The 23336-nt window shown below is 38.2% G+C and overlaps 1 protein-coding gene across 4 annotated transcripts in view; it reads right to left on the bottom strand.

Moving 5' to 3' along the window:
* Positions 1 to 6129: 6129 nt before the first annotated feature.
* GTF2E1 (general transcription factor IIE subunit 1) overlaps positions 6130 to 23336 on the bottom strand; it is a 34843-nt gene continuing 17636 nt past the window's right edge. For all 4 annotated transcript variants that reach the window (XM_060099911.1, XM_060099913.1, XM_060099914.1 and 1 more), the window contains 3 exons: positions 15616 to 15817; positions 12334 to 12575; positions 6130 to 8073 (listed from right to left, as the gene is read on the bottom strand). In XM_060099911.1, the coding sequence (XP_059955894.1) occupies positions 7649 to 8073; positions 12334 to 12575; positions 15616 to 15817 (869 nt within the window). In that variant the 3' untranslated portion in view covers positions 6130 to 7648. The remainder of the gene's footprint in view (positions 8074 to 12333; positions 12576 to 15615; positions 15818 to 23336) is intronic.

Raw genomic sequence — 23336 nt, 5'->3', positions numbered from 1 at the left:
TCCAAAAGCTTTGAAGTTTCATTAGGTCCCATTTGTTTATTTTTGTTTTTATTTCCATTTCTCTAGGACGTGGGTCAAAAAGGATGTTGCTGTGATTTATGTCATAGAGTGTTCTGCCTATGTTTTCCTCTAAGAGTTTGATAGTTTCCGGCCTTACATTTAGGCCTTTAATCCATTTTGAGCTTATTTTGTGTATGGTGTTAGGGAGTGATCTAATCTCATACTTTTATATGTACCTGTCCAGTTGTCCCAGCACCACTTATTGAAGAGTCTGTCTTTTCTCCACTGTACATTCCTGCCTCCTTTATCAAAGATAAGGTGACCATATGTGCGTGGGTTTTTCTCTGGGCTTTCTATCCTGTTCCATTGATATATATTTCTGTTTTTGTGCCAGTACCATAATGTCTTGATTACTGTAGCTTTGTAGTATAGTCTGAAGACAAGGAGACTGATTCCTCCAGCTCCGTTTTTTATTCTCAAGATTGCTTTGGCTATTCAGGGTCTTTTGTTTTTCCAAACAAATTTTGAAATTTTTTGTTCCAGTTCTCTGAAAAATGCCAGTGGTAGTTTGATAGCGATTGCATCGCATCTGTAGATTGCTTTGGGTAGTAGAGTCATTTTCACAATATTGATTCTTCCAATCCAGGAACATAGTATATCTCTCCATCTATTTGTATCATCTTTCTTTCATCAGTGTCTTATAATTTTCTGCATACAGGTCTTTTGTCTCCTTAGGTAGGTTTATTCCTAGGTATTTTATTCTTTTTGTGGCAGTGGTAAATGGGAGTGTTTTCTTGATTTCACTTTCAGATTTTTCATCATTAGTGCACAGGAATGCCAGAGATTTCTGTGCATTAATTTTGTATCCTGCAAGTTTACCAAATTCATTGATTAGCTCTAGTAGTTTTCTGGTGGCCTCTTTAGGATTCTCTATGTATAGTATCATGTCATCTGCAAACAGTGACAGCTTTACTTCTTCTTTTCCGATTGGGATTCCTTTTATTTCCTTTTCTTCTCTGATTGCTGCGGCTAAAACTTCCAAAAGTATGTTGAATAAGAGTGGTGAGAGTGGGCAACCTTGTCTTGTTCCTGATCTTAGTGGAAATACTTTCAGTTTTTCACCATTGAGGATGATGTGGGCTGTGGGTTTGTCATATATGACCTTTATTATGTTGAGGAAAGTTCCCTCTATGCCTATTTTCTGCAGGGTTTTTATCATAAATCGGTGTTGAAATTTGTCGAAAGCTTTCTCTGCATGTATTGAGATGATCATATGGTTTTTCACCTTCAATTTGTTAATATGGTGTATCACGTTGATTGATTTGCATATATTTAAGAATCCTTGCATTCCTGGGATAAACCCCACTCGATCATGGTGTATGATCCTCTTAATGCGCTGTTGGATTCTGTTTGCTGGTATTTTGTTGAGGATTTTTGCATCTATGTTCAGCAGTGATATTGGCCTGTAGTTTTCTTTCTTTGTGACATCCTTGCCTGGTTTTGGTATCAAGGTGATGGTGGCCTCGTAGAATGAGTTTGAGAGTGTTCCTCCCTCTGCTATATTTTGGAAGAGTTTGAGAAGGATAGGTGTTAGCTCTTCTCTATATATTTGATAGAATTCGCCTGTGAAGCCATCTGGTCCTGGGCTTTTGTTTGTTTGAAGGTTTTTAATCACAGTTTCAATTTCAGTGTTTGTGATTGGTCTGTTTATATTTTCTATTTCTTTCTGATTCAGTCTTGGCAGGTTGTGCATTTCTAAGAATTTGTCCATTTCTTCCAGGTTGTCCATTTTATTGGCATAGACTTGCTTGTAGTAATCTCTCATGATCCTTTGTATTTCTGCAGTGTCAGTTGTTATTTCTCCTTTTTCATTTCTAATTCTATTGATTTGAGTCTTCTCCCTTTTTTTCTTGATGAGTCTGGCTAATGGTTTTTCAATTTTGTTTATCTTCTCAAAGAACCAGGTTTTAGTTTTATTGATCTTTGCTATCGTTTCCTTCATTTTTTTTCATTTATTTCTGATCTGATCTTTATGATTTCTTTCCTTCTGCTAACTTTGGGGGTTTTTTTGTTCTTCTTTCTCTAATTGCTTTAGGTGTAAGGTTAGGTTGTTTATTTGAGATTTTTCTTGTTTCTTGAGGTAGGATTGTACTGCTATAAACTTCCCTCTTAGAATTGCTTTTGCTGCATCCCATAGGTTTTGGATCATCGTGTTTTCATTGTCATTTGTTTCTAGGTATTTTTTGATTTCCTCTTTGATTTCTTCAGTGATCTCTTGGTTATTTAGTAGTGTATTGTTTCACTTTCGTGTATTTGTATTTTTTTACAGATTTTTTTCCTGTAATTTATATCTAGTCTCACAGCGTCATGGTCGTAAAAGATACTTGATACAATTTCAATTTTCTTAAATTTACCAAGGCTTGATTTGTGACCCAAGATATGATCTATCCTGGAGAATGTTCCAGGCGCACTTGAGAAGAAAGTTATTCTGTTGTTTTGGGGTGGAATGTCCTATAAATATCAATTAAGTCCATCTTGTTTAATGTATCATTTAAAGCTTGTGTTTCCTTATTTATTTTCATTTTGGATGATCTGTCCATTGGTGAAAGTGGGGTGTTGAAGTCCCCTACTATGAGAGTGTTACTGTCGATTTCCCCTTTTATGGCTGTTAGTATTTGCCTTATGTATTGAGGTGCTCCTATGTTGAGTGAATAAATATTTACAATGGTTATATCTTCTTCTTGGATTGATCCCTTGATCATTATGTAGTGTCCTTCTTTATCTCTTGTAATAGTCTTTGTTTTAAAAGTCTATTTTGTCTGATACGAGAATTGCTACTCCAGCTTTCTTTTGATTTCCATTTGCATGGAATATCTTTTTCCATCCGCTCACTTTCATTCTGTATGTGTCCCTAGGTCTGAAGTGGGTCTCTGGTAGACAGCATATATATGGGTCTTATTTTTGTATCCATTCAGCCAATCTATGTCTTTTGGTTGGAGCATTTAATCCCTTTACATTTAAGGTAATTATCGATATGTATGTTCCTATTACCATTTTCTTAATTGTTTTGGGTTTATTTTTGGAGGTCTTTTCCTTCTCTTGTGTTTCCTGTCTAGAGAAGTTCCTTTAGCATTTGTTGTGAAGCTGGTTTGGTGGTGGTGAATTCTCTTAGCTTATGCTTGTCTGTAAAGGTTTTAATTTCTCCATCAAATCTGAATGAGATCCTTGCTGGGTAATCTTGGTTGTAGGTTTTTCTCCTTCATCACTTTAAATATGTCCTGCCACTCCCTTCTGGCCTGCAGTGTTTCTGCTGAAAGATCAGCTGTTAACCTTATGGGGATTCCCTTATGTGTCATTTGTTGTCTTTCCGTTGCTGCTTTTAATGTTTTTTCTTTGTATTTAATTTTTGATAGTTTGATTACGATGTGTCTTGGTGTGTTTCTCCTTGGATTTATCCTGTATGGGACTCTGTGCTTCCTGGACTTGATTAACTATTTCCTTTCCCGTATTAGGGAAGTTTTCAACTACAATCTCTTCAAATATTTTCTCAGTCCCTTTCTTTTTCTCTTGTTTTTCTGGGACCCCTATATTTCGAATGTTGGTGCGTTTAATGTTGTCCCAGAGGTCTCTGAGACTGTCCTCAGTTCTTTTCATTCTTTTTTCTTTCTTCTGCTCTGCAGTAGTTATTTCCATTATTTTATCTTCCAGGTCACTTATCCGTTCTTCTGTCTCAGTTATTCCGCTATTGATCCCTTCTAGAGAATTTTAAATTTCATTTATTGTGTTGTTCATCATTGTTTCTTTGCTCTTTTGTTCTCCTAGGTCCTTGTTAAACATTTGTTGTATTTTTTCCATTCTATTTCCAAGATTTTGGATCATCTTTCCTATCATTATTCTGAATTCTTTTTCAGGTAGACTGCTTATTTCCTCATTTGTTAGGTCTGGTGGGTTTTTGCCTTGCTCCTTCATCTGCTGTGTGTTTCTTTGTCTTCTCATTTTGCGTAACTTACTGTGTTTGGGGTCTCCTTTCGCAGGCTGCAGGTTCATAATTTCCGTTGTTTTTGGTGTCTGTCCCCAGCGGCTAAGGTTGGTTCTGTGGGTTGTGTAGGCTTCCTGGTGGAGGGGACTAGTGCCTGTGTTCTGGTGGGTGAGGCTGGATTTTGTCTTTCTGGTGACTAGGTCCACGTCTGGTGGTGTATTTTGGGGTGTCTGTGGCCTTAGTATGATTTCAGGCAGCCTCTCTGCTAATGGATGGGGTTGTGTTCCTTTCTTGCTAGTTGTTTCCCATAGGGTGTCCAGCACTGTAGCCTGCTGGTCGTTGAGTGGAGGTGGTCTTGGCGTTGAGATGAGATCTCTGGGAGATTTTCGCCATTTGATATTAGTGGAGGTGGGAGGTCTCTTGTGGACCAGTGTTCCGAACTTGGCTCTCCCACCTTAGTGGCACAGCCCTGATGCCTGGCTGGAGCACCAAGACCCTGTCCTCCACACGGCTCAGAATAAAAGGGAGGAACAAAAGGAAGAAAGAAAAAAGATAAAATAAAGTAAAATAAAATAAAGTTATTAAAAAAATAATTATTAAAAAAAATTAATTAAAAAAAAATGGACAGACAGAACCCTATGACAAATGGTAAAAGCAAAGCTACACAGACAAAATCACACACAGAAGCATACACATACGCACTCACAAAAAGAGAAAAAGAGGAAAAAATATATATATATATATCATTGCTCCCAAAGCCTCCTCAATTTGGTATGATTGTCTATTCATGTTTTCCACAGATGCAGGGTACATCAATTGATTGTGGAGATTTAATCCACTGCTCCTGAGGCTGTTGGGAGAAATCTCCCTTTCTCTTCTTTGTTTGCACAGCTCCTGGGGTTCAGCTTTGGATTTGGACCCGCCTCTGCATGTAGGTCACCTGAGGACATCGTTCTTTGCTCAGACAGGACAGGGTTAAAGGAGCAGCTGATTCAGGGGCTCAGGCCGGGTGCGGGGGAGGGAGGGTTTCGGATGTGGGGCAAGCCTGCGGCGGCAGAGGCCAACGTGATGTTGCACCAGCCTGAGGCGCGCCATATGTTCTCCCGGGGAAGTTGTCCCTGGATCACGGAACCCTGGCAGTGGCAGGCTGTGCAGGCTCCCGGGAGGGGAGGTGTGGATAGTGACGTGTGCTTGGTCACAGGCTTCTTGGTAGCTGCAGCAGCAGCCTTAGCGTCCCATGCCCGTCTCTGGGGTCTGCACTGATAGCCGCGGCTCACGCCCGTCTCTGGAGCTCGTTTAAGCGGCACTCTTAATCCCCTCTCCTTGCGCACCAGGAAACAAAGAGGCAAGAAAAAGTCTCTCGTCTCTTCGGCAGGTCCGGACTTTTTCCCGGACTCCCTCCCGGCTACCTGTGGTGCACAAGTCCCCTTCAGGCTGTGTTCACGCTGCCAACCCCAGTCCTCTCCCTGGGATCTGACCGAAGCCCGAGACTCAGCTCCCAGCCCCCACCCGCCCCGGCAGGGGAGCAGACAAGCCTCTCCGGCTGGTGACTGCTAGTCGGTACCGATCCTCTGTGCGGGAATCTCTCTGCTTTGCCCTCTGCACCCCTGTGGCTGCGCTCTCCTCCGTGGCTTGAAGTTCCCCGCTCCGCCACCCGCAGGCTCCGCCCGCAAAGGGGCTTCCTAGTGTGTGGAAACCTTTCCTCCTTCACAGCTCCCTCCCACTGGTGCAGGTCCCATCCCTATTCTTTGTCTCTGTTTTTTTCTTTTTTCTTTTACCCTTTCCAGGTACGTGGGGAGTTTCTTGCCTCTCAGGAGGTCTGAGGTCTTCCACCAGCATTTAGTAGGTGTTCTGTAGGAGTTGTTCCACATGTAGATGTATTTCTGATGTATTTGTGGGGAGGAAGACGATCTCCACGTCTTACTCTTCCGAAATCTTGAAGCTCCTCCCATAAAGTCATTCTTAAGGCAACTTATTGCCAGAAAAAGTTTAGACTACATAAAATTGCCTTTATTATTTGAAACATGACCAATAAGAGAAAATATTCTGAAACACTTTTTTTAAATGGGAAGAATATTCATTTTAATTATGTAAAGATGTTACAAAGCTAGATTAACAAATTTCAGTCAGTATAAAATAGATTTATTGTCAATACTCAGTCATAATACAACCCAGGTAAATGAATCATTACTTTATACAAGGCTCAGATGTTTAAAATCTATCTCAACTTTACACATGTACTATATAAAGTGATAAATACTTAAAATGACAATGCAAGGGAAAATATTATAAAAAATACAATTGTTGTAGACCTTTGTATGAAAGTTCTTTAAAGTTCTGCCTTAAGGAATAATGCCATGCTACATATCAGAACCAAAATTAAAGTATTTTCCTTGAGGTTACAATGCTCAATGATATACTGGATGCACTCTAAAATACCATGCCTGACAAGAATCAAAAGAGACAAGGCCATCAATAATGTTGAGAGGAAAAAAAAAAAAGAGAGAGGAGTAATCAATTGTTATATGCTGATTTCTGCTGGAATGGCCTCTTTAAACAATTTATAGCACTGTGGAAGAACTGAAAAAGAAGGCGACCACTCTCAGCTTTATATAAAGGATTTCCAAATCAGCACAAACTCAGACAATGTTAAAAAGTACTGTTCCCAATGCTCTCCACTCTTCAACCCCTTACATGGACTCCTTATCCTAAGTCCGTGTTTTTCTCTAATTTCTTCCTAAGGGCTTACCAAATACACTTTCTGTTTTCTATTATCCAACATACAAACCAAAAGGCATTAAGCATGACAATAATATCTGTCAGTCAAGTCAGTTCTAAAGACACCAATTTTGGTTTAGATATTAATCATGAGATTTACTTACACATAACCATCCTTCTTCCACACACACTCCCACCTCCCCTTACCAAACTGTGAAGCAATATGAAGCTTTAAGATTTTTTATTTCCTTCATCAATGATTTGCCTGTTGCCAAGCTGCTTGGTTGGCAGCAATATCAGGAGCTGTTTGGAATGCTTGGTCAGAATAAATAAAAAGGATGTGATCAATGAATTACTGTAACCTATCAAAGTGGGCTTCTACAGGCAGACATAAAGAATTTACCTTTAGACTTCTCTCACTCATTTCAGAAGGGAGAAAAATGTGTCTTAAAAGGGAAAGGAAAAAGATGAGATAAGGAAATACAGCAAAATATTAATACTGTAGTAATAGGAAAGGGTATGTTTATAGCCAACCAACCTCGTGGGGAAGTTTCTGGCATAAAAATCAAACTTTCTCTCTCTCCCATTACTCTTTGCACAAGATTAACAGTTGATTTACATCAAGAGAGGCAGAAGGCCACTGAACACTTTTCTTCAAAGGTAGGGAATTTCTTTTTGATTTTTTTGTTTTTTGTTTTTTTTTTTTTGGTACACGGGCCTCTCACTGTTGTGGCCCCTCCCATTGCAGAGCACAGGCTCCGGAGGCACAGGCTCAGAGGCCGTGGCTCACAGGCCCAGCCGCTCCGCGGCATGTGGGATCCTCCCGGACCAGGGCACGAACCCGTGTCCCCTGCATTGGCAGGCAGACTCTCAACCACTGCGCCACCAGGGAAGCCCGGGAATTTCTTTTTGAAATGCACATTAGAGAAAGGAGGAAAAGGTAGGGAAAGCTCACTCAAAGAGGTCCTCAAACATGCGTTGTCCCATTGCTATGTACGCTTCCTTTTCATCTGGTGTCATTTGGGCCACCAGCTCTGGCTTCTGGCTCACTTCGCTGTAGGAGAACGGACGGCCAGCCACCATGACAATGGGGTCATCTGCTATTTCCTCAAATTCATCCTCCTCCTCATCCTCTTCCCCATGATGTGCAGCCACAGCTGTAGCACAGGGTGGAGAGTCATCGTCTGACTCACTGGTCTCACTCTCAGAGTCACTGCCATTGGCAGTGGTCACAGGAGCAGCTGCCCCCACTGAGCCTGCTGTGGCAGAAGGGGTCTTCTTCTCATGAATGAGCAGTGCTCGCATGACCTCCTCATTATCATCTGGCCCTGCACGGCCTTCCTCACGCTCCTGAAATGAGTCTATATCTAAGCCACCTGGAAAGAAAAAAACCAGAAAGTCAATACCCTTAAACATAAAAGGCATTCCTTTATAACTAACAAAATACATAATATTTTAATATATTATATTTAAATATAGGATAATACTATGAAATAACACAGACTTCACTGGTTCCATTTTTTGAGCTACTGTCCATAAGATATTCAAAATGTTTCTCACAAATTGGAACTTAAGGAGCATAATGGTTAAGTACAGCTGACCCTTGAACAACGTGGGTTTGAACTGTGCAGGTCCACGTATATATGGATTTTTTTTTCCAATAGTAAATACTACAGTACTACATGATCCATGGTTGGTTGAATCCGTGGAGGTGGAAAAACCATGAATTTAAGTTACACTCAGATTAATCCCTGCACTGTTCAAGGGTCAACTGTACATGGGTTTTAAGAAATATATGGCTTGGATCTGAATCCTGGCTCTTCCACATGCAAGCTGTAACACTTTAGGCAAGTTATTTAGTCTCTAAACTTTGGTACCTTTTTCTGTAAGATGGGATAATAAAAGCATCTGTCTTCTAGGGATCTGGATAAGAACATGAAATAATGTCTATGAAGGACCAATTTTGTAGCTGGCATAATAGGACATCAAAATACGGCTCCTCATCTTGTTCAGAGTAAAAGCCAAAGACCTTACAATGGCATATAAAGTCTTACATCATCTGAACTCCTCCTGCCCACCTACTTATCCCTTCATCATTCTGCTCCTGTCACAGTGGCCTCCATGGTATTCCCTGTACACACCACACACACACTCCTACCTCAGGGCCTTTGCACTGACAGTTTCCTTTGCCTGGGATATTTTTCCTCTAGGTATCCATACCCCCTTGCATCTTTCATGTCTTCACTCAGATTTCACCTTCTTTCAATTCATCCCTACCTCTATATTCCCAATGCTCTATTTTCTTCCCCATAGCATTTATTTTCTAACATAATAATTTATGTCTATTGTCTCTGTCACCTACTTTCCACAGCTGTAGGTTCTCCACAACAGATATTTACCTTTTTTATTCAGTGATATATCCCATGCACCCAGAATAGTGCCTATTGCTTGTTAGGCACTGAATAAATATTTGATGAATTAGTAAATAAATGGCAGTTTTATTTTCCTGAAGCAAATTAAGTGTACTTTGAACTGTTTATCTAGGAATCTAGTATCAGAAATGAAACTTCTCCCACCACACACCTCCTATCATTTTGTGTATACATTACAAATGAAGAATTTAAGAAAAACATTTATATTCTGAAAATAATACAAAATATAATACCATTTAAATACATAAAATAATTTAAAATGTTGATTGAAACCTGACTCCTTGATTCAAATCCTGACTCCTAACACTTTTAGCTGTATGATTTTGGCCAAGTTACTTCATCTTTTTCTGCTTCAATTTTCTCAAGTACAAAAAGGGGGAAAAACAGTATCTACCTCACTGGATTATTGTGGGTATTGAGTGAATATTTGTGAAGCCCTGGCACTTAGATTAGTGTTACTTATTATCAAGAGAAGACCCAGAAATGACCAATTCTGGCCATGGATGAAGTGAAAGCATCTTCACATTAACATATTAGAATGAATTAGTTGTAACCCTGGACATTTTAGAAAGTATAGAACTCCTGAGATAAGATATTGGGCACATAAGAGAGAGAAAGGGAAACAGGAATTGAGAAGTTAAAAGTTTATATCAGAGAAAACAGGCTTTTAATGAGGGTTAAAATCAAACTTAACCATTTTAAAATAGTGCCAAAGGCTAAACCTCCTCCTTAGAGCCCTTATTACCAATGTAGTATTTCAAAAGGAAAAAAAAGACAAGGAATGTAGGCAAGTCTCTAAGACTTATACACTTCTAAAAGACTTTTTCCAAATACCTTAATATTACCAACATAGTATTTTGAATAATGCTTAAAGTAAATATAAAATTAGAGGAAAAGCAATTTAGTTTTGTAAACTAAATGAAGTCATATCTAAAAGATTTCTGACAAGGTTCTTGAGAGATTTAGCCAAAAAAGGAATTATTCTGTTACAGATGAAGACAGAAAACAAAAAATAAGGATAAATGAACAAATCTCTAGATGGTAAGGTAGAAACACTAGTTCTAGGAGCAGTCTTATTTAATAGAGTTATAAATTACGAAGAAGATGTGTCCTGGGAAACTGTCAAGTTCACTGATGATGCTAAGCAATTCTGGGTTCTTAAAGGCCAAACTGATAGCAAAAAAATATAAGAAGAGCAGAAGGTTGTATAAGTGGGCAGAAAAGTGGCAGATCTATTTCAATATTGGCAAGTGTAAGAAAACCTGCCTATAGAAAAATAATCTAAAATATACTAAAAATCCTTATCCAACTTATCAGATAAAGGGCAGGAGAGGATCTGAAAAAAATCTCTGCACATAATTCTAAAGTTGTTGGTCTTAATATGCTTCCAGAAGCAAAGCAATAAACTGTCATGTGAAAACTAGAAGGATATTTGAGATAAAACTCAAATAATTAATGATAAATTCATGCATAAATAACATGTATTGCTCTGGTCACTAGGTCTCAAGTAAACTATATTACAATTGGAGATGGTCCAGAAAAAGATAATTAAAATAAGACAAAAACTGTAGGTGGAGATGGCTTGGGGGAAGAGAACCCTTTGTAAGGAAAGTAGAAACAAAAGGAATTAGAACTTTCAGTAGAGCAATAAGGACACGATTGAAGTCTATAAAATTCTGAAAGATGTTAAAATAACTTGAACTCTGAGGAAAATTAAGTGTAGGACAAATAAGACTCACTTCACACATTCACTGGATAGAGCCTATTCAACTATAATAAAACCTAATGAAGACAAATTTAGACATAGAAGCATATCCTATTTTATACATAGAAGGAAATATTCACAAAAGGGAACAGGGTAGACTAGATGACTTATTTAAAGCCCTTATGATTCAAGTTGTACCATTCTAGGAATTATAAACATTGACTGTTAAACATATGAGCCTAACTGTATACAATACTTGGTAACAATAGTTTTATTTCATTCAATTTTGTTCCTAAGTTCACAGAAAAAAAACGCTTGGTTGCTTCAAGAACAGGCAAGAAGCCAAGTTGGGGAAAATGAACCTATTAAATAGTTTACAGGCTAACTACTATGTAATCTAAACCAATATGCACCAAAATAACTAAACCTCATAGCCAAGGTAATCAGTGGGAAGGAGGGAGAGTAAAGTATGATTGCCAAGGAAAACTTTTTTCTGGTTGGAATTAAAACACCAAAGAGAATCCCACATCTGCTTTTACCATGACTACCCAACTCCACACTACTTTTACAATTCTTAGCATACACAGTAAAGAAATGCTAATTATGAAGGGAAAAGAGGTTAGGAAAAAAAGTCAAAAAACAAGTGGTTTTTAATTACTGATGATTCTTTAGTATTAAAGAAACAGACTCAAGTATATGTTAGTTAATGATACATAACCTAGGAATAGGGGCGGGTAGGTTCTAATGCTGATGAAATCTAACCAGAGGGACAGACTCCCTCTTTCACCTCTATTTCCCAGTTTCTGAGAAATACTTATCCAGTTTTAGTCTCCCATTTTCTACCTAGTCCTAAACCATCATCACCCAAAGTCTCTGAATCCAGTAATTCGAGACTAAAATTTAAAAAGTAAAATCGTGCAGTTCTCCAGCTTCTGATTATTATATAATTCTTAACCCTTCAGGGCTCACAGAGATTTCCAAAATCTTCTAGTATAAAGTTCTGCCAATCTTCTTGGATGGTGAGAATCCTTGTCTTTACTCATTTGGTATCTTTTTATATATTTCAAGTAGCACATCTCCTTGGTATTTATGAGGAGACAACATAAAAAGTTTGGACTAGTATATAGTTATGGCTCCTAATTCAAAGAGACAAAAATGCATGCAAGTTAGGGCAACAGAAGATTAAAGAAATAAATTTGGCCACTTTGAACACAAGAGTACTTTTTCAAGAAATTAACATAAAGAAATGACAATTTCTCAAATCTAAAATGGAAATTTAAAAAGCTGACTGTTTTTTCAACTAAGTTGAGGTTTAATACAAGTATACTGGTTGGTTTTAATGCTTATTGCTCAATTTACTTCCTGCTATAATGCAATTGTTTTATAAAACAGACACAGTGGGTTTCCAATAAAACTAAGAATTGCCCAGGTGATTTCCTAAGTCAAGTTCATTTTCTACCATACCCAAGACATATTCATCTTACTTCTTCTACTCTTACCTTCCTTCATCTCTTCAGAACTATATGCTCCTTGGACAGTGCTCTCTCTTAACCAAATAGGTCGCTCTTTGGCAGATTTCCCCTCCAGTGAGGCTCGATGAAGATCTTCTTGGTCATCCATGTTAATGACAACATTCTGAGTGTATAAGTCCTCATAAGAGGGACCCTTGGTGGCCCATGCTTCCCGGTGGTGCCCAGCTGCCAGGCCAGCAGCTGCAGCAGCAGTTGCTGCACGGTCCTTGCTATATAACAAGATTAGAGGAGGAAGGGAAGAAGAAAACTTGAAAGTCTTGGTGCTAGAAAAGAAGGGCAGCTGGGGAAGTAGTTACTGAAGAATTACATATAAATTCTATCTAGCAATCATGAACACATGCTTTCATAATTCTGGAAAATCTTCTCTTATACCCCAGGGTGAAAGTTACATTGGTTAGAACAACACATCATATTTATATTTAAGTTTCTCAAACCCTGAATCCTCTGGTGTATAGAAATGATTGAGGCTGTACAGATTAAGATGTTTAAATAAGCCTACTTAGAGAGAGGGGAGAATGAAATAGTGACATAATCCACTTAAAGACACTAGTCTGGTAAAAATCTCTCCCAGTAACATCTTTGATGAGTATTTTGTTTAAAAACAAAACAAAAACCCCAAACAAAACAAAACACATGTTATATTTTAAAAAGCATGCTCTCAGCTCAACCCAGAAGAATCCAAAGTAGTTCTGTGGGCTTTTCCCTTTCTTTTGTGTGCTGAGAAGCTAGAATAGTATTCTACAAAGCCAGACTTCAACTCAGAATTAATATTCTGCGACTCACCAAATAAGGCAAATCTTTATGCAGAGATCAGCTTCTTTTCAAGTTGTATCTGTCCATCTCTGCACCTATGCTGACTCTCCATATCCAGGCCCAACCATTATTTCTACCCCACAGCAACCATGATCTATTTCTGAGTCTATTTTGTTTTGCCTCTTACTTCTACTACCCATGATCTTCTTAGTCTGTTCCAGGTTGGATCATTCCTTATCTTTCTCTAGTCACTTAACGTTTTCTCATCTCTATGAGTTTTCAGCCCTTCTGCTGCTCCCCGTTTTATCTGATTGTTTCACTTTCAATGTGCTCTACATTCTTTTGAATATACCAGATTTTCTGTGTGTCTAAGCTCACACCTTGCCTTTCTTTGCCTGCTACTGATGCTTTTCTGCATCAAGTTCTAGGCATGACTGTCCCTCCCTTTCTGTTTAGACAGCTCTTTTATTGTACAAACTATCTTCATATTTCATGAACTACCTGCTTACTTAGTACTTGCTCTGTATCTTTCTCCATATCTTTTGCTGTGTTCCTTTCTGTGTCTGCTGACTGATTCTCTTGGCCCTATGTTTCTCCTTTACTTCTCTGCCATCTTTCCTAAATCTTTTCCATGAATCCTGGACTGTCTCCTGTGTAGTGCACTGTCTCATTCTGGGCCTAAGCAATACTTCTTCATTTATCTTTAAGTTCTGTATCAGTTCTCTCTCTCAGAAGCCATTCACTGTTTTTCCTTCTCTTTGGTCCTACTTCATATCTGCTTACTCCATTGCTCCTCATTTCTTCCTGGGCCCACTCACATCTACTTGAGTTTTGTCTCATGTTTAGTTGAGATTTCTCTGATGTATACTACTATCCATGTATCTGACTGGCCCATTACATCTCTCCCTGAGAATACTGTGCTTCTGACCAAACTCTGGAGGTAATCGTGGGTTCATCCCATCCCGCCCTCCTGTTCTGCCTCTGGATGTCTACAGACCCACTGCCACTTTTTCTATCAAAAAAATGCACCCTCTCTAGTTGTACAAACCATGCTGATCTGGTCACTTAATCCATGCCTCGTAACTACTGCCTTTAGCTGTACCAGGGCTGCTTTGTAAATCACTCTTTCCTATAGCTTTTTCATCAGTTGTCTGCTGGCCCACTCTGAGTCTAGGTCTACGAGGCCATCTCTCTGTACCCAATCTATCTATTTGTCTTACTATATTTTAAAGTCTTATGTTACAGCTTTTTTCCATCTTCAAATAGGACACAAGGAAGGGATGGTCCAATTTTCTGTGATTGAACATTTTCATCTAAATGTGATACCTAGAAAGACATGACCATCTTAGGCTAACTCCCCTGGTGGTGCCAAGAGGAAAACCAACAGGTCAAGTTCGGCAGAGTAAGTATGGAACAAATCTAGATCCTTGAAGATGTAACTGAGCTGTGGAATTAATTCTGAATTGTGCTACATAAGGACTTCTGGTCATGCTAGAAAGTTTTTCTTACTGTTCAAGCTACTTCTAGTTGGTTTTCTGTTATCACAGATAAAGGTATCCTAACTGACACAGATGCTAGAAAAGAAAATTCACAATAACTTGTACAGATACAAAACCTTCTGTATAACTGGATTGTTTTTAACCACCAAAAAGAAACTCAATTTGCTCAGGACTGCCCAGAACTGGCTTTTCTGCAGCATCAGTACCAGAGGGCACAAAATATTAAGAGTGCTCCCAAAATCTATACAGTTACAACTTACAACTTGGACTATTGTGTTCTATGGAAGGGAGTAGACGGGTATAAACTCTAAAAGCCCTCAGCTTGAAACTGGGAAGAAGAAAGAAAAAGGGAAGAATAGGAGAGTACTCCCTGACCTCAATTCTCATTTATACTTTTCAAAAAAGAAAAACCACTTTTTATGGCATGGCAAAATTAAGGCTGCCTCTGCAATTCAAAAATTAGGGTACATTGACAAAAATAGGGAGCCACAGTAAGAAGTATTAACCCATAGGTAACTCCCACTATACTTCACTTTCAAGAAAGTTGCATTGAAAACTAAGGAAGGCAAGAAATGTGTGGTTAAAAACTTCAAAAACAAACATACAAAAAAAGTGAAAGCTGTATTCCTTAAAGAACTTCAGGCTTCAGAACTTGACTAGGAAAATTCAGATATCCCCAAAAGGCACAACCAATTTAGGACTAACTAACAATTGGCTGAGTTGCAGTAGGCCCAAGCAGCTTGAGTACTTAAAAGTCAAACCTGACTATTTAAAGATTTTTGCCCAGGGCCCATACTGTTCTGCATTCAGTACAAACAAATTTCATCACAGGCACAAGTTAATACAACATGTGTGGCAGAGCTTAGAATCCACATAATCTTAGAGTTTTTAGTCTTCTGGTAAATTACTAACCCAATTCTGCTCTCCAAAGTACAGGTAGTTAAAACAAGGGCAAGCTTAAAAGTGTTCTTGGTAAGAGCACAGGGCCTACACTCACCTCTGTTTCAGGGCTGGTATTTCTGTGGGTTCTGGCTCAAGTATTTCATAGGCCAAGTTCACATCCTCTGTCTCTCGAAGCAAAGCATAAATGGGCTCAATTTGTTCATTAAACCTTGCCAAAAGTGTGCGTGCATCTTTTTTGGGCATTGCTGATTCATCTTCTTCTACCTCTGTATGGCAAAAAGTACAGCGGAAAGTTCCTATAGAGAAAACAAAAGTCTCAGGTCAGGGAAGAGAAATTCTCAAGACTAGCCTTTAGCAAACAGTTTATATCTCCACTCTTCCTCCAACATTTTATTATTAAAACTTTCAAAAACATGGAAAAGAGTAAAGAAGTTTACAGTGAACATCTATGTGTCCACCACTGAGATTCTACAATTAACATTTTTCTATATTTGATTTATCACTTATCTATCCATCTATCATTTTTTGAAGCATTTCAAAGTAATTTCACCCCTAACTGCAGCACAGCAAACAGATTTTAATCACAACATTTCTAACATACATATACTTACTTTAACTTAAAATCAAATTCTTTACAGCTTACCACTGAAACCTGTATCCTTTTCCAACAGTTTTCTTTTTGCACAGTACACATTTGAGTCTATGTCACGCAGAAAGCCAAATAAATACCTAAAACCGAAAGTCTCTGGTCATTCTGTACATTGTAACAAGGTTATTTCTTCAAATTTATTAACTATTTACATCTAAATAACTTTAACCAATCCATTTCCAAAATTTAAGTTCAAGAAGCCTTTATTGTTATTTCTACAGCCTTCACATTCAACTTATAATTAAATTGTAGTAATTCCTTAGAAACATCACAGATTTTTCACTTCTACTATTATTTCACTAATCTGGGCCACCATTACTTAGCCTGAAATTTAGCTTCCTAAATCTGGTCTTTGAACCTTTAGGCTCTCCCTCTCCAATTCCAAGTTTCCTAGGCCACCATTTGAATCATCTCATCCCCCTGCTCTAAAGTCTATCTGATGGCTGAACTTCTAAAGTCCACAGCATCAAATCTAAATTTCTCATCCTAACATTCAAGAAGCTGTATAACTTGATCCAAAAACATCATAACCCTACCAAAGTCCTTTACTTGTCAAATAAATTCAAACACTTGAGAGACAATATACTAGACATTAACATTTATTTTATTTGTATAAGTGCTTTCTTTCTAAAGCACTTCAATTTACACTTTTTGATCCCTATACCAATCCTGTAAAATGACGTCAGAACTGAGGATCTGAGTTTTGTGATTTGTCCAAAGGCACACAGCCAGTAAGAGAAAAGTAATAAAAGCAGCTATTGTATACTGAGTGCTTACTAAATACCAAGTATCGCCAGTCATCTGAAGATGGTATTATTATTATTGCCCATTTAAATCTGTAAAATACACAGGTTCTAAGGGGTTGAGTAACTTGCTCAAGATCTTATCACTACTAATTGGGAGGTGATGGCAGGATTCAAACCCAATCTATTATGATGAAACTCACACTCTTAAATATTACTTAACACCACTAGCCCCACTTGGATCTCCAGTTTGGTCCTTATTCCCAATGCCAGGGATATGCATCCTTCCTTTCTAACCCAATTAACCCAAGAGATTAAAAGAGATCACACAAGCACTTAATGTCTGGTACATAGTAAGTATGCAAACATTTAGTTTTAAATAGCCCAATATATGACTGACACATAACCCCACCCCCAACCCCTCTTCCCCTAGTAAGGAATAAACAAACTAGACATCTCTGCTTCAACATTAACACTAGATTCTACTGATATATTTCAAACAGAATAAGTTTCTTTACTGCCTCTCACACATAAACAACCAATCACAAGTAAATTCTTTGTTCATATACCCTGTCTAAACACTCTTAATCCATCTTCCTGCTATCCATATACTACCTCATCTTTTACATCTATTTCAAATAAGTGAGAAAGAGAAAAGCAGCCCCTCATAGCTAAGAAGGAACCTAGCACTCATAGCTAGGCTGTGATGCTTTTCTGCCAAACGGAATCTCACAGATCACCAACATCAGATAAAAGGTCCTCTGAAAAAAAAAAAGGTCCTCTGAGACCATGATGCAAGTGAGGCAAAACCAAGTCAATCTGAATCTGTCTGAATATGGACAAAAGCAAGGTCTCTGCACAACCACACACACACACACACACACACACACACACACACACACACAAAAACCCAGCTAACATGAATGACTGCTACTTCTTTACCAATTACAGTTTTAGCCTCACCCTGGTCTTCTCACCTCTGGGATAAGATTTATTAAGATATCCAATCATAGAATTACCCTCACTTCTTGATAATACCTAATCCACAGCAAATCCCCACCAATTCCCTGAATCCTCCCCAATATTATCTAACAAAAGCCCATATTCTCTAAGTTTGTTCAGCATAGTCTTGCTGAGATACCACATGGTTTCTTATGGTGTGTGGTTTCCTTGCTGCAGAAAGCATCAACAAACCCAATTTTGTACACTGTGGGCATGATGGTCTTTGACTAATGGTCATCAACATAAATATTCTGGCTTAACTGATCAAGAATACTATTTACCAAAATAAAGAAAGAGGAAGAACAAGTTTGTTTTTCTTTGTGGGAGAAAGATACCTTTCTTGAAGAAAGATAAATAAAGATACCTTGCTTTAGATATCTGAATCTATGTTGCCCACTGGCCATCAAAATGGATATGTCAGAAGCCAACTTATTACAACTGCTTAGAGCTCAAGAGTGGAATTTAAGACTAGAAATTTTGATATGAGAATCAACAACATATAGATGGTAACTGAAGCCATAAAGTAGATCAGAGTATCCAGAGATTAAGGAGTAAGAAGCATGGACAGTCAAGGTATAAACCCAAGGAAAGAAGAATCCTTGAGAGATAGAAATGGTACAGCCAGAGGGATAGGATGGTGTTTCAAGCAGGAGTTGGTATGGTGTTAATTTTCAAGGTCAACAAGAATTGAAACCCAGCCTTTATATTTAGTAACAAAGGGTAAATAGAGACCTTGGCTAGAGAGGTTTTAGTTTGTATGCTATCTTAGGGTATTCTCTAACTATTCCAGCCTGCCTCAGTCTCTTCTCTTCAACAGAAATATAAAGAAAATAATCCATGTGGGAGTTAAAACATAAGTCATACAGAGGCATACCTCAAATACATTGCAGGTCCAGATCCAGATCACCACAATAAAGCAAATAACGCAATAAAGTGAGAGCGAGTCAAAAATTTTTTGCTTTTCAGTACATGAAAAAGTTATGTTTACACTATACTGTGGTCTATTAAGTGTGTCATAGTATTAGGTCTAAGAAAACAACGTACATACCTTAATTAGAAAATACTTTATTGCTAAAAAATGCTAACCATCATCTGAGCCTTCAGCAAGTTGTAGTAGTAACGTCAGAGATGTTACTGACCACTAACCACAGATCACCATAACAAAGATAACAAAAAAGCTTGAAAGATTGCAAGAATTACCAAAATGTGACAGAGAAACATAAAATGAGCAAATGCTACTGGAAAAATGGCACCAAAAGACTTGCTCAATGCAGGGTTGCCACAAACTTCAATTTCTAAAAAATGCAATGATCTGTGAAATGCAATAAAGCAAAGCACAATAAAATGAGGTATGCCTGTAAAGTAAGGTCTAACACAGCTCTCAAATATCTGCTGAATTGAAAAACACAGATGTGGGACTTATGTTGACTGCTGAAAAATGAGCACTTACAGAGACCATCAAGGAGAACTACAGAATACTGCAGAAGAAAAAAAATCTAGTTTAGTAGTTTCTAGTTTAGTAGTTTCCTTTATTTTTAAAGGAAGAAATCCCATTCCTCAAGTGAAAAAGTACCTAAACATAAAAGTAAGTGCTCTGGTTGAAGAATAAAAAGATAGCAAAGGGCAACGCTATAATCCTCTCATGTCTTCAAAGCATTACAAATCAGCCTCCTCAATGTCTTGCACCAGGAACACTTTACTGCAGAGCCTTTGTACTTGCTGTTCCCTCTGCCCAGAATGCTTTTCCTCCAGAGAGTTAAATGGCTAGTCTCCTAACTTCAGACCTTTACTCAAGTCACCTCCGTGAGAGCTTCCGTAGCCAACACTACCTAAAATTTCAACACTGTCCTGTCCTCCCTTTCCTTCTCCTTAACATTTGTCACCATCAACATACTATGTTTTATTACCTAGTTTATTAGGTTATTTATCATTGAGATTGTCATGTTACCCAATTAAAAAGAAATGTTCTCCCAACTACCCCATTTTTCTCTTGAAGATAACATACTTCCCGAACTTCAGTGTTAAGTAAACAAATCAACACACTTGCCAGTGTAGCTCAACTGTATAAAATAGCAATGCTTTTATTTTGGGAAAAGAGAGAGAAAAAGAGATCACTCTTAACATCATTTCATAGAAAGATGATTTCAGAATGATAGTCCTTGAACTTGAATAAATTTAGTTTCATTAAAAAAAATAGGGAGAAAAGAGAAAACACAGTATAGTCATAAGGAACCTGAGTTCTAGCCTCATCTAGGTAACTTTCCAGAGACCCAGGCTTAATGTAGGTTAAGGCTTAACAAGAATTACTTGTAGAGGGCCCATTTTGCAGTTCTGAAAAGATTGGCTTTCATATTACTGTCAAAAACTGTGACAGGTCTGAAATTTTACCCTACTCGTAAACTAACAAATTATCCTAACACGGTTTTATAGATGCTGAAGACAGACACAAGACTTACAGGTTAGAGAAAAGAACTTTATTACTCATGGCAATAGCAGTACCAGTATCAGGTTTTGTGCCAGTTCCCTGAGTCCCATTTCCCATAGGGTAACACAAAGATGGCTAGGTGACAACTATACATGCAGTGGATCATGTTCCAGGAAAGAAACCCTGAGCTTAGGAACCCAAACCTTTTATAATGGGCATAAACATGCTTATCTTTTGCTCTGTAGGGTGATACTACCTTTACCAAGCTGGACACTAAGTAAACACACTCTGGAGGGAGACTTTTTTATTATACTGAATAGTAAGCAAACCTGCCTTTTGCTCTGGAGAGAAACAATAACTCTATCTTCTAAGGCTGCTCACTATATAAACCTTGAAAAATACAGTCTAGAAAAAAGCAGTCAGTAGCATCTCTGCTTGTAAAACATACAAAATATGTGAGAGACCCATGGAGAACTGTCTTCCAACAACAACCATGGCTGGCAAACATTACAAGAAGAAAAGCTAGCCTGACATCTGAGTCTTATGTTTATCACAAAAACACAAGTTGTAGACAAGAAAGCAGCCTGTCAAAAGCCAGGCCTGTAGTCCGACAAAAATAAGAAAGTCTACATTTTATGGAAAATGACTTAAGACTAGCTTAACATACCAGGAGCATTTTCTATAAATTTTACTAAACATTATAAAAATGCAAATCAATTTCCCCAAAATCTGAAAGGGAGATGGGGCTCAGCACACACTGTACGAAGTACCATTCTACTGAGGGGGCAGTAGTGTAACACATATAGACACAGAATCTGTCATCCAGACGCTTAAAGTTTAATAGAGATGAAAGGTAGCTGGAGACAAGGAATCTAATGCCTACCCCTGGTGGAGAGCTGCTGTTAAGTAATCAATATCATAAATATACCAACTCTTCTTGAAACTGGACTATACTATACTGCACAGAATATACTATTCAATAAGAGAAGAAACTGGAATTGAAACTCAGAGCTCTTTACCATTTTTCTCTTGCCACACATAAGACCAAGAAGCCACATAAGGGAGAACATGCAAGCTAGATAAAAGAATATGGCAGCAGAGAGAAAATGAAGGCTACAAGGATTCTTCAGGCAAAGCTTGACAGATGATGAGATAAAGAGAAAAAGAAGAGTTCAATGATAATATGTATGTCTGATCATATACACCCATAAACCACACACACAGAAAAAAACCTAAAAAAGCTACTTTACAAATATTCCCATGTATTCATCATAGCCAAGTCTGTGCAACAGTATTATTCAAATCTAACATATGAGGGAATAAAGACTCAGAGAAGTTAAGTTCACCAGGTCATAGCTTAAAAGCAAAAATCATTAAGCCTGGATTCAAATACAAATCTTTCTGATTTAAAAGAGTAAATTCACCGTACCATCCCGAATTAAACATCCCTTTCCTGACCTCCTATCATCCCTTCCAGCTACAATTTAGCAAACATTTGCCACGTATATACATAGGTTCTAATTTTTTAAAATATGGAACAGGAGAGGATTTGTAACAAAAAATTTATTTAACGTTAAATGTGCATCACATGCCTGGCATTGACTCAGCTGAGTCTTAATGTATCAGGTTTGCAAGAAGGATTAAAATATATCCAGATGTAGATAATTACCAGGCATTGAAAATAGGGAGGAAAATGATCTTTTAAAAATAGATATTTCAGGGGCTTCCATGGTGGCGCAGTGGTTGAGAGTCCGCCTGCCGATGCAGGGGACACGGGTTCGTGCCCCGATCCCGGAGGATCCCACATGCCGCGGAGCGGCTGGGCCCGCGAGCCATGGCCGCGGAGCCTGTGTGTCCGGAGCCTGTGCTCCGCAACGGGAGAGGCCACAGCAGTGAGAGGCCTGCGTACAGCAAAAAAAAAAAAAAAAAAAAAAAAAAATAGATATTTCAAAATTATATTTTAGGGTTGTCCACGCATTAGTATATGAATGTCCCAATTCTATGACTCAGGACTCTTCTAGTGAAGGTAAGTTATTACTCCAAAATGAGAGAAGAAATAGAGACCTACTTGTTGGGATGAGAGGGAAAGAAGAGGGAGAGTGAGGGGAAAGAGGGCCATACAATTTTAACTTTCTCCCAAAATAAGAAATGTAAAAATAAAAATAAATGTAAAAATAAAAAGGAATCAGAGACATGGGGGAGGGGAGAGAAGGGACTGGGAACAAAAGGAAAAAAAAAGTAATGTTCAACAAAATTCAAACTTAACACTTTCCTTTGCTAAACACAGAAAAAGAACATTCAGGTGGTGTCTATTATGCTGGCCAAGGTCTTCTACTTAACTGTTTACTCATCATTTTAATTACGTGAGTATTCAATCAAGGGAACAATGAATAAATACAGGTAAAACCAAACTGGAAAAAAATGTTTATCCTCCTTAGTTTAACAAGAAGAAAATGCTTTGGAAATTTATTATAACTGAGGAAAAGGAAAGAGGACATTATGGGTCAAACCCCCAAATAATTAGATATTACTTGCATTGCGAGTCTTCCTTCTTCGCTCCAAAATACACAATGAATAGGTCATCAGCTAATGCCTAGAGTTCACTGTCAAAGATTTGTCAAACATATTAATTGCAACTGGAATACTACTCAGCCATTTTCCTACCAAAAAAAAATCAATCAATCAATCAAAATAAAAGAAGCCCAACTGTTTTGATATGCTACAGGTGCTGCAGTGCTTAAGCAGGGGTCATGCTGCAGCCCGAGTCCTCAAGGCTGGCCAAAGAAACAGGCAGGATCAAACCTTCCCTGCTGCAGAGTTCTCATTCCAACATGGCACAACTAACGTCCCAAGGATTTCCCACATTCTGCCTCCCTAAATCTTGCTAATCATCTTCTGAGCTGCCTTTTTTGGAGCTCACATTCTACTAGCGAGTAGTCAAGACAAAAAATAACGTCAGGGGTTGATAAGTATAACACAGAAAAACAAAGCAGGTG

This window comes from Mesoplodon densirostris, chromosome 5, assembly GCF_025265405.1.
Source record: "Mesoplodon densirostris isolate mMesDen1 chromosome 5, mMesDen1 primary haplotype, whole genome shotgun sequence".
Lineage (NCBI taxonomy): Eukaryota > Metazoa > Chordata > Mammalia > Artiodactyla > Ziphiidae > Mesoplodon > Mesoplodon densirostris.
Note: the sequence above shows the minus strand (reverse complement) of the source record. Positions and strands in the feature narration are given on the sequence as shown.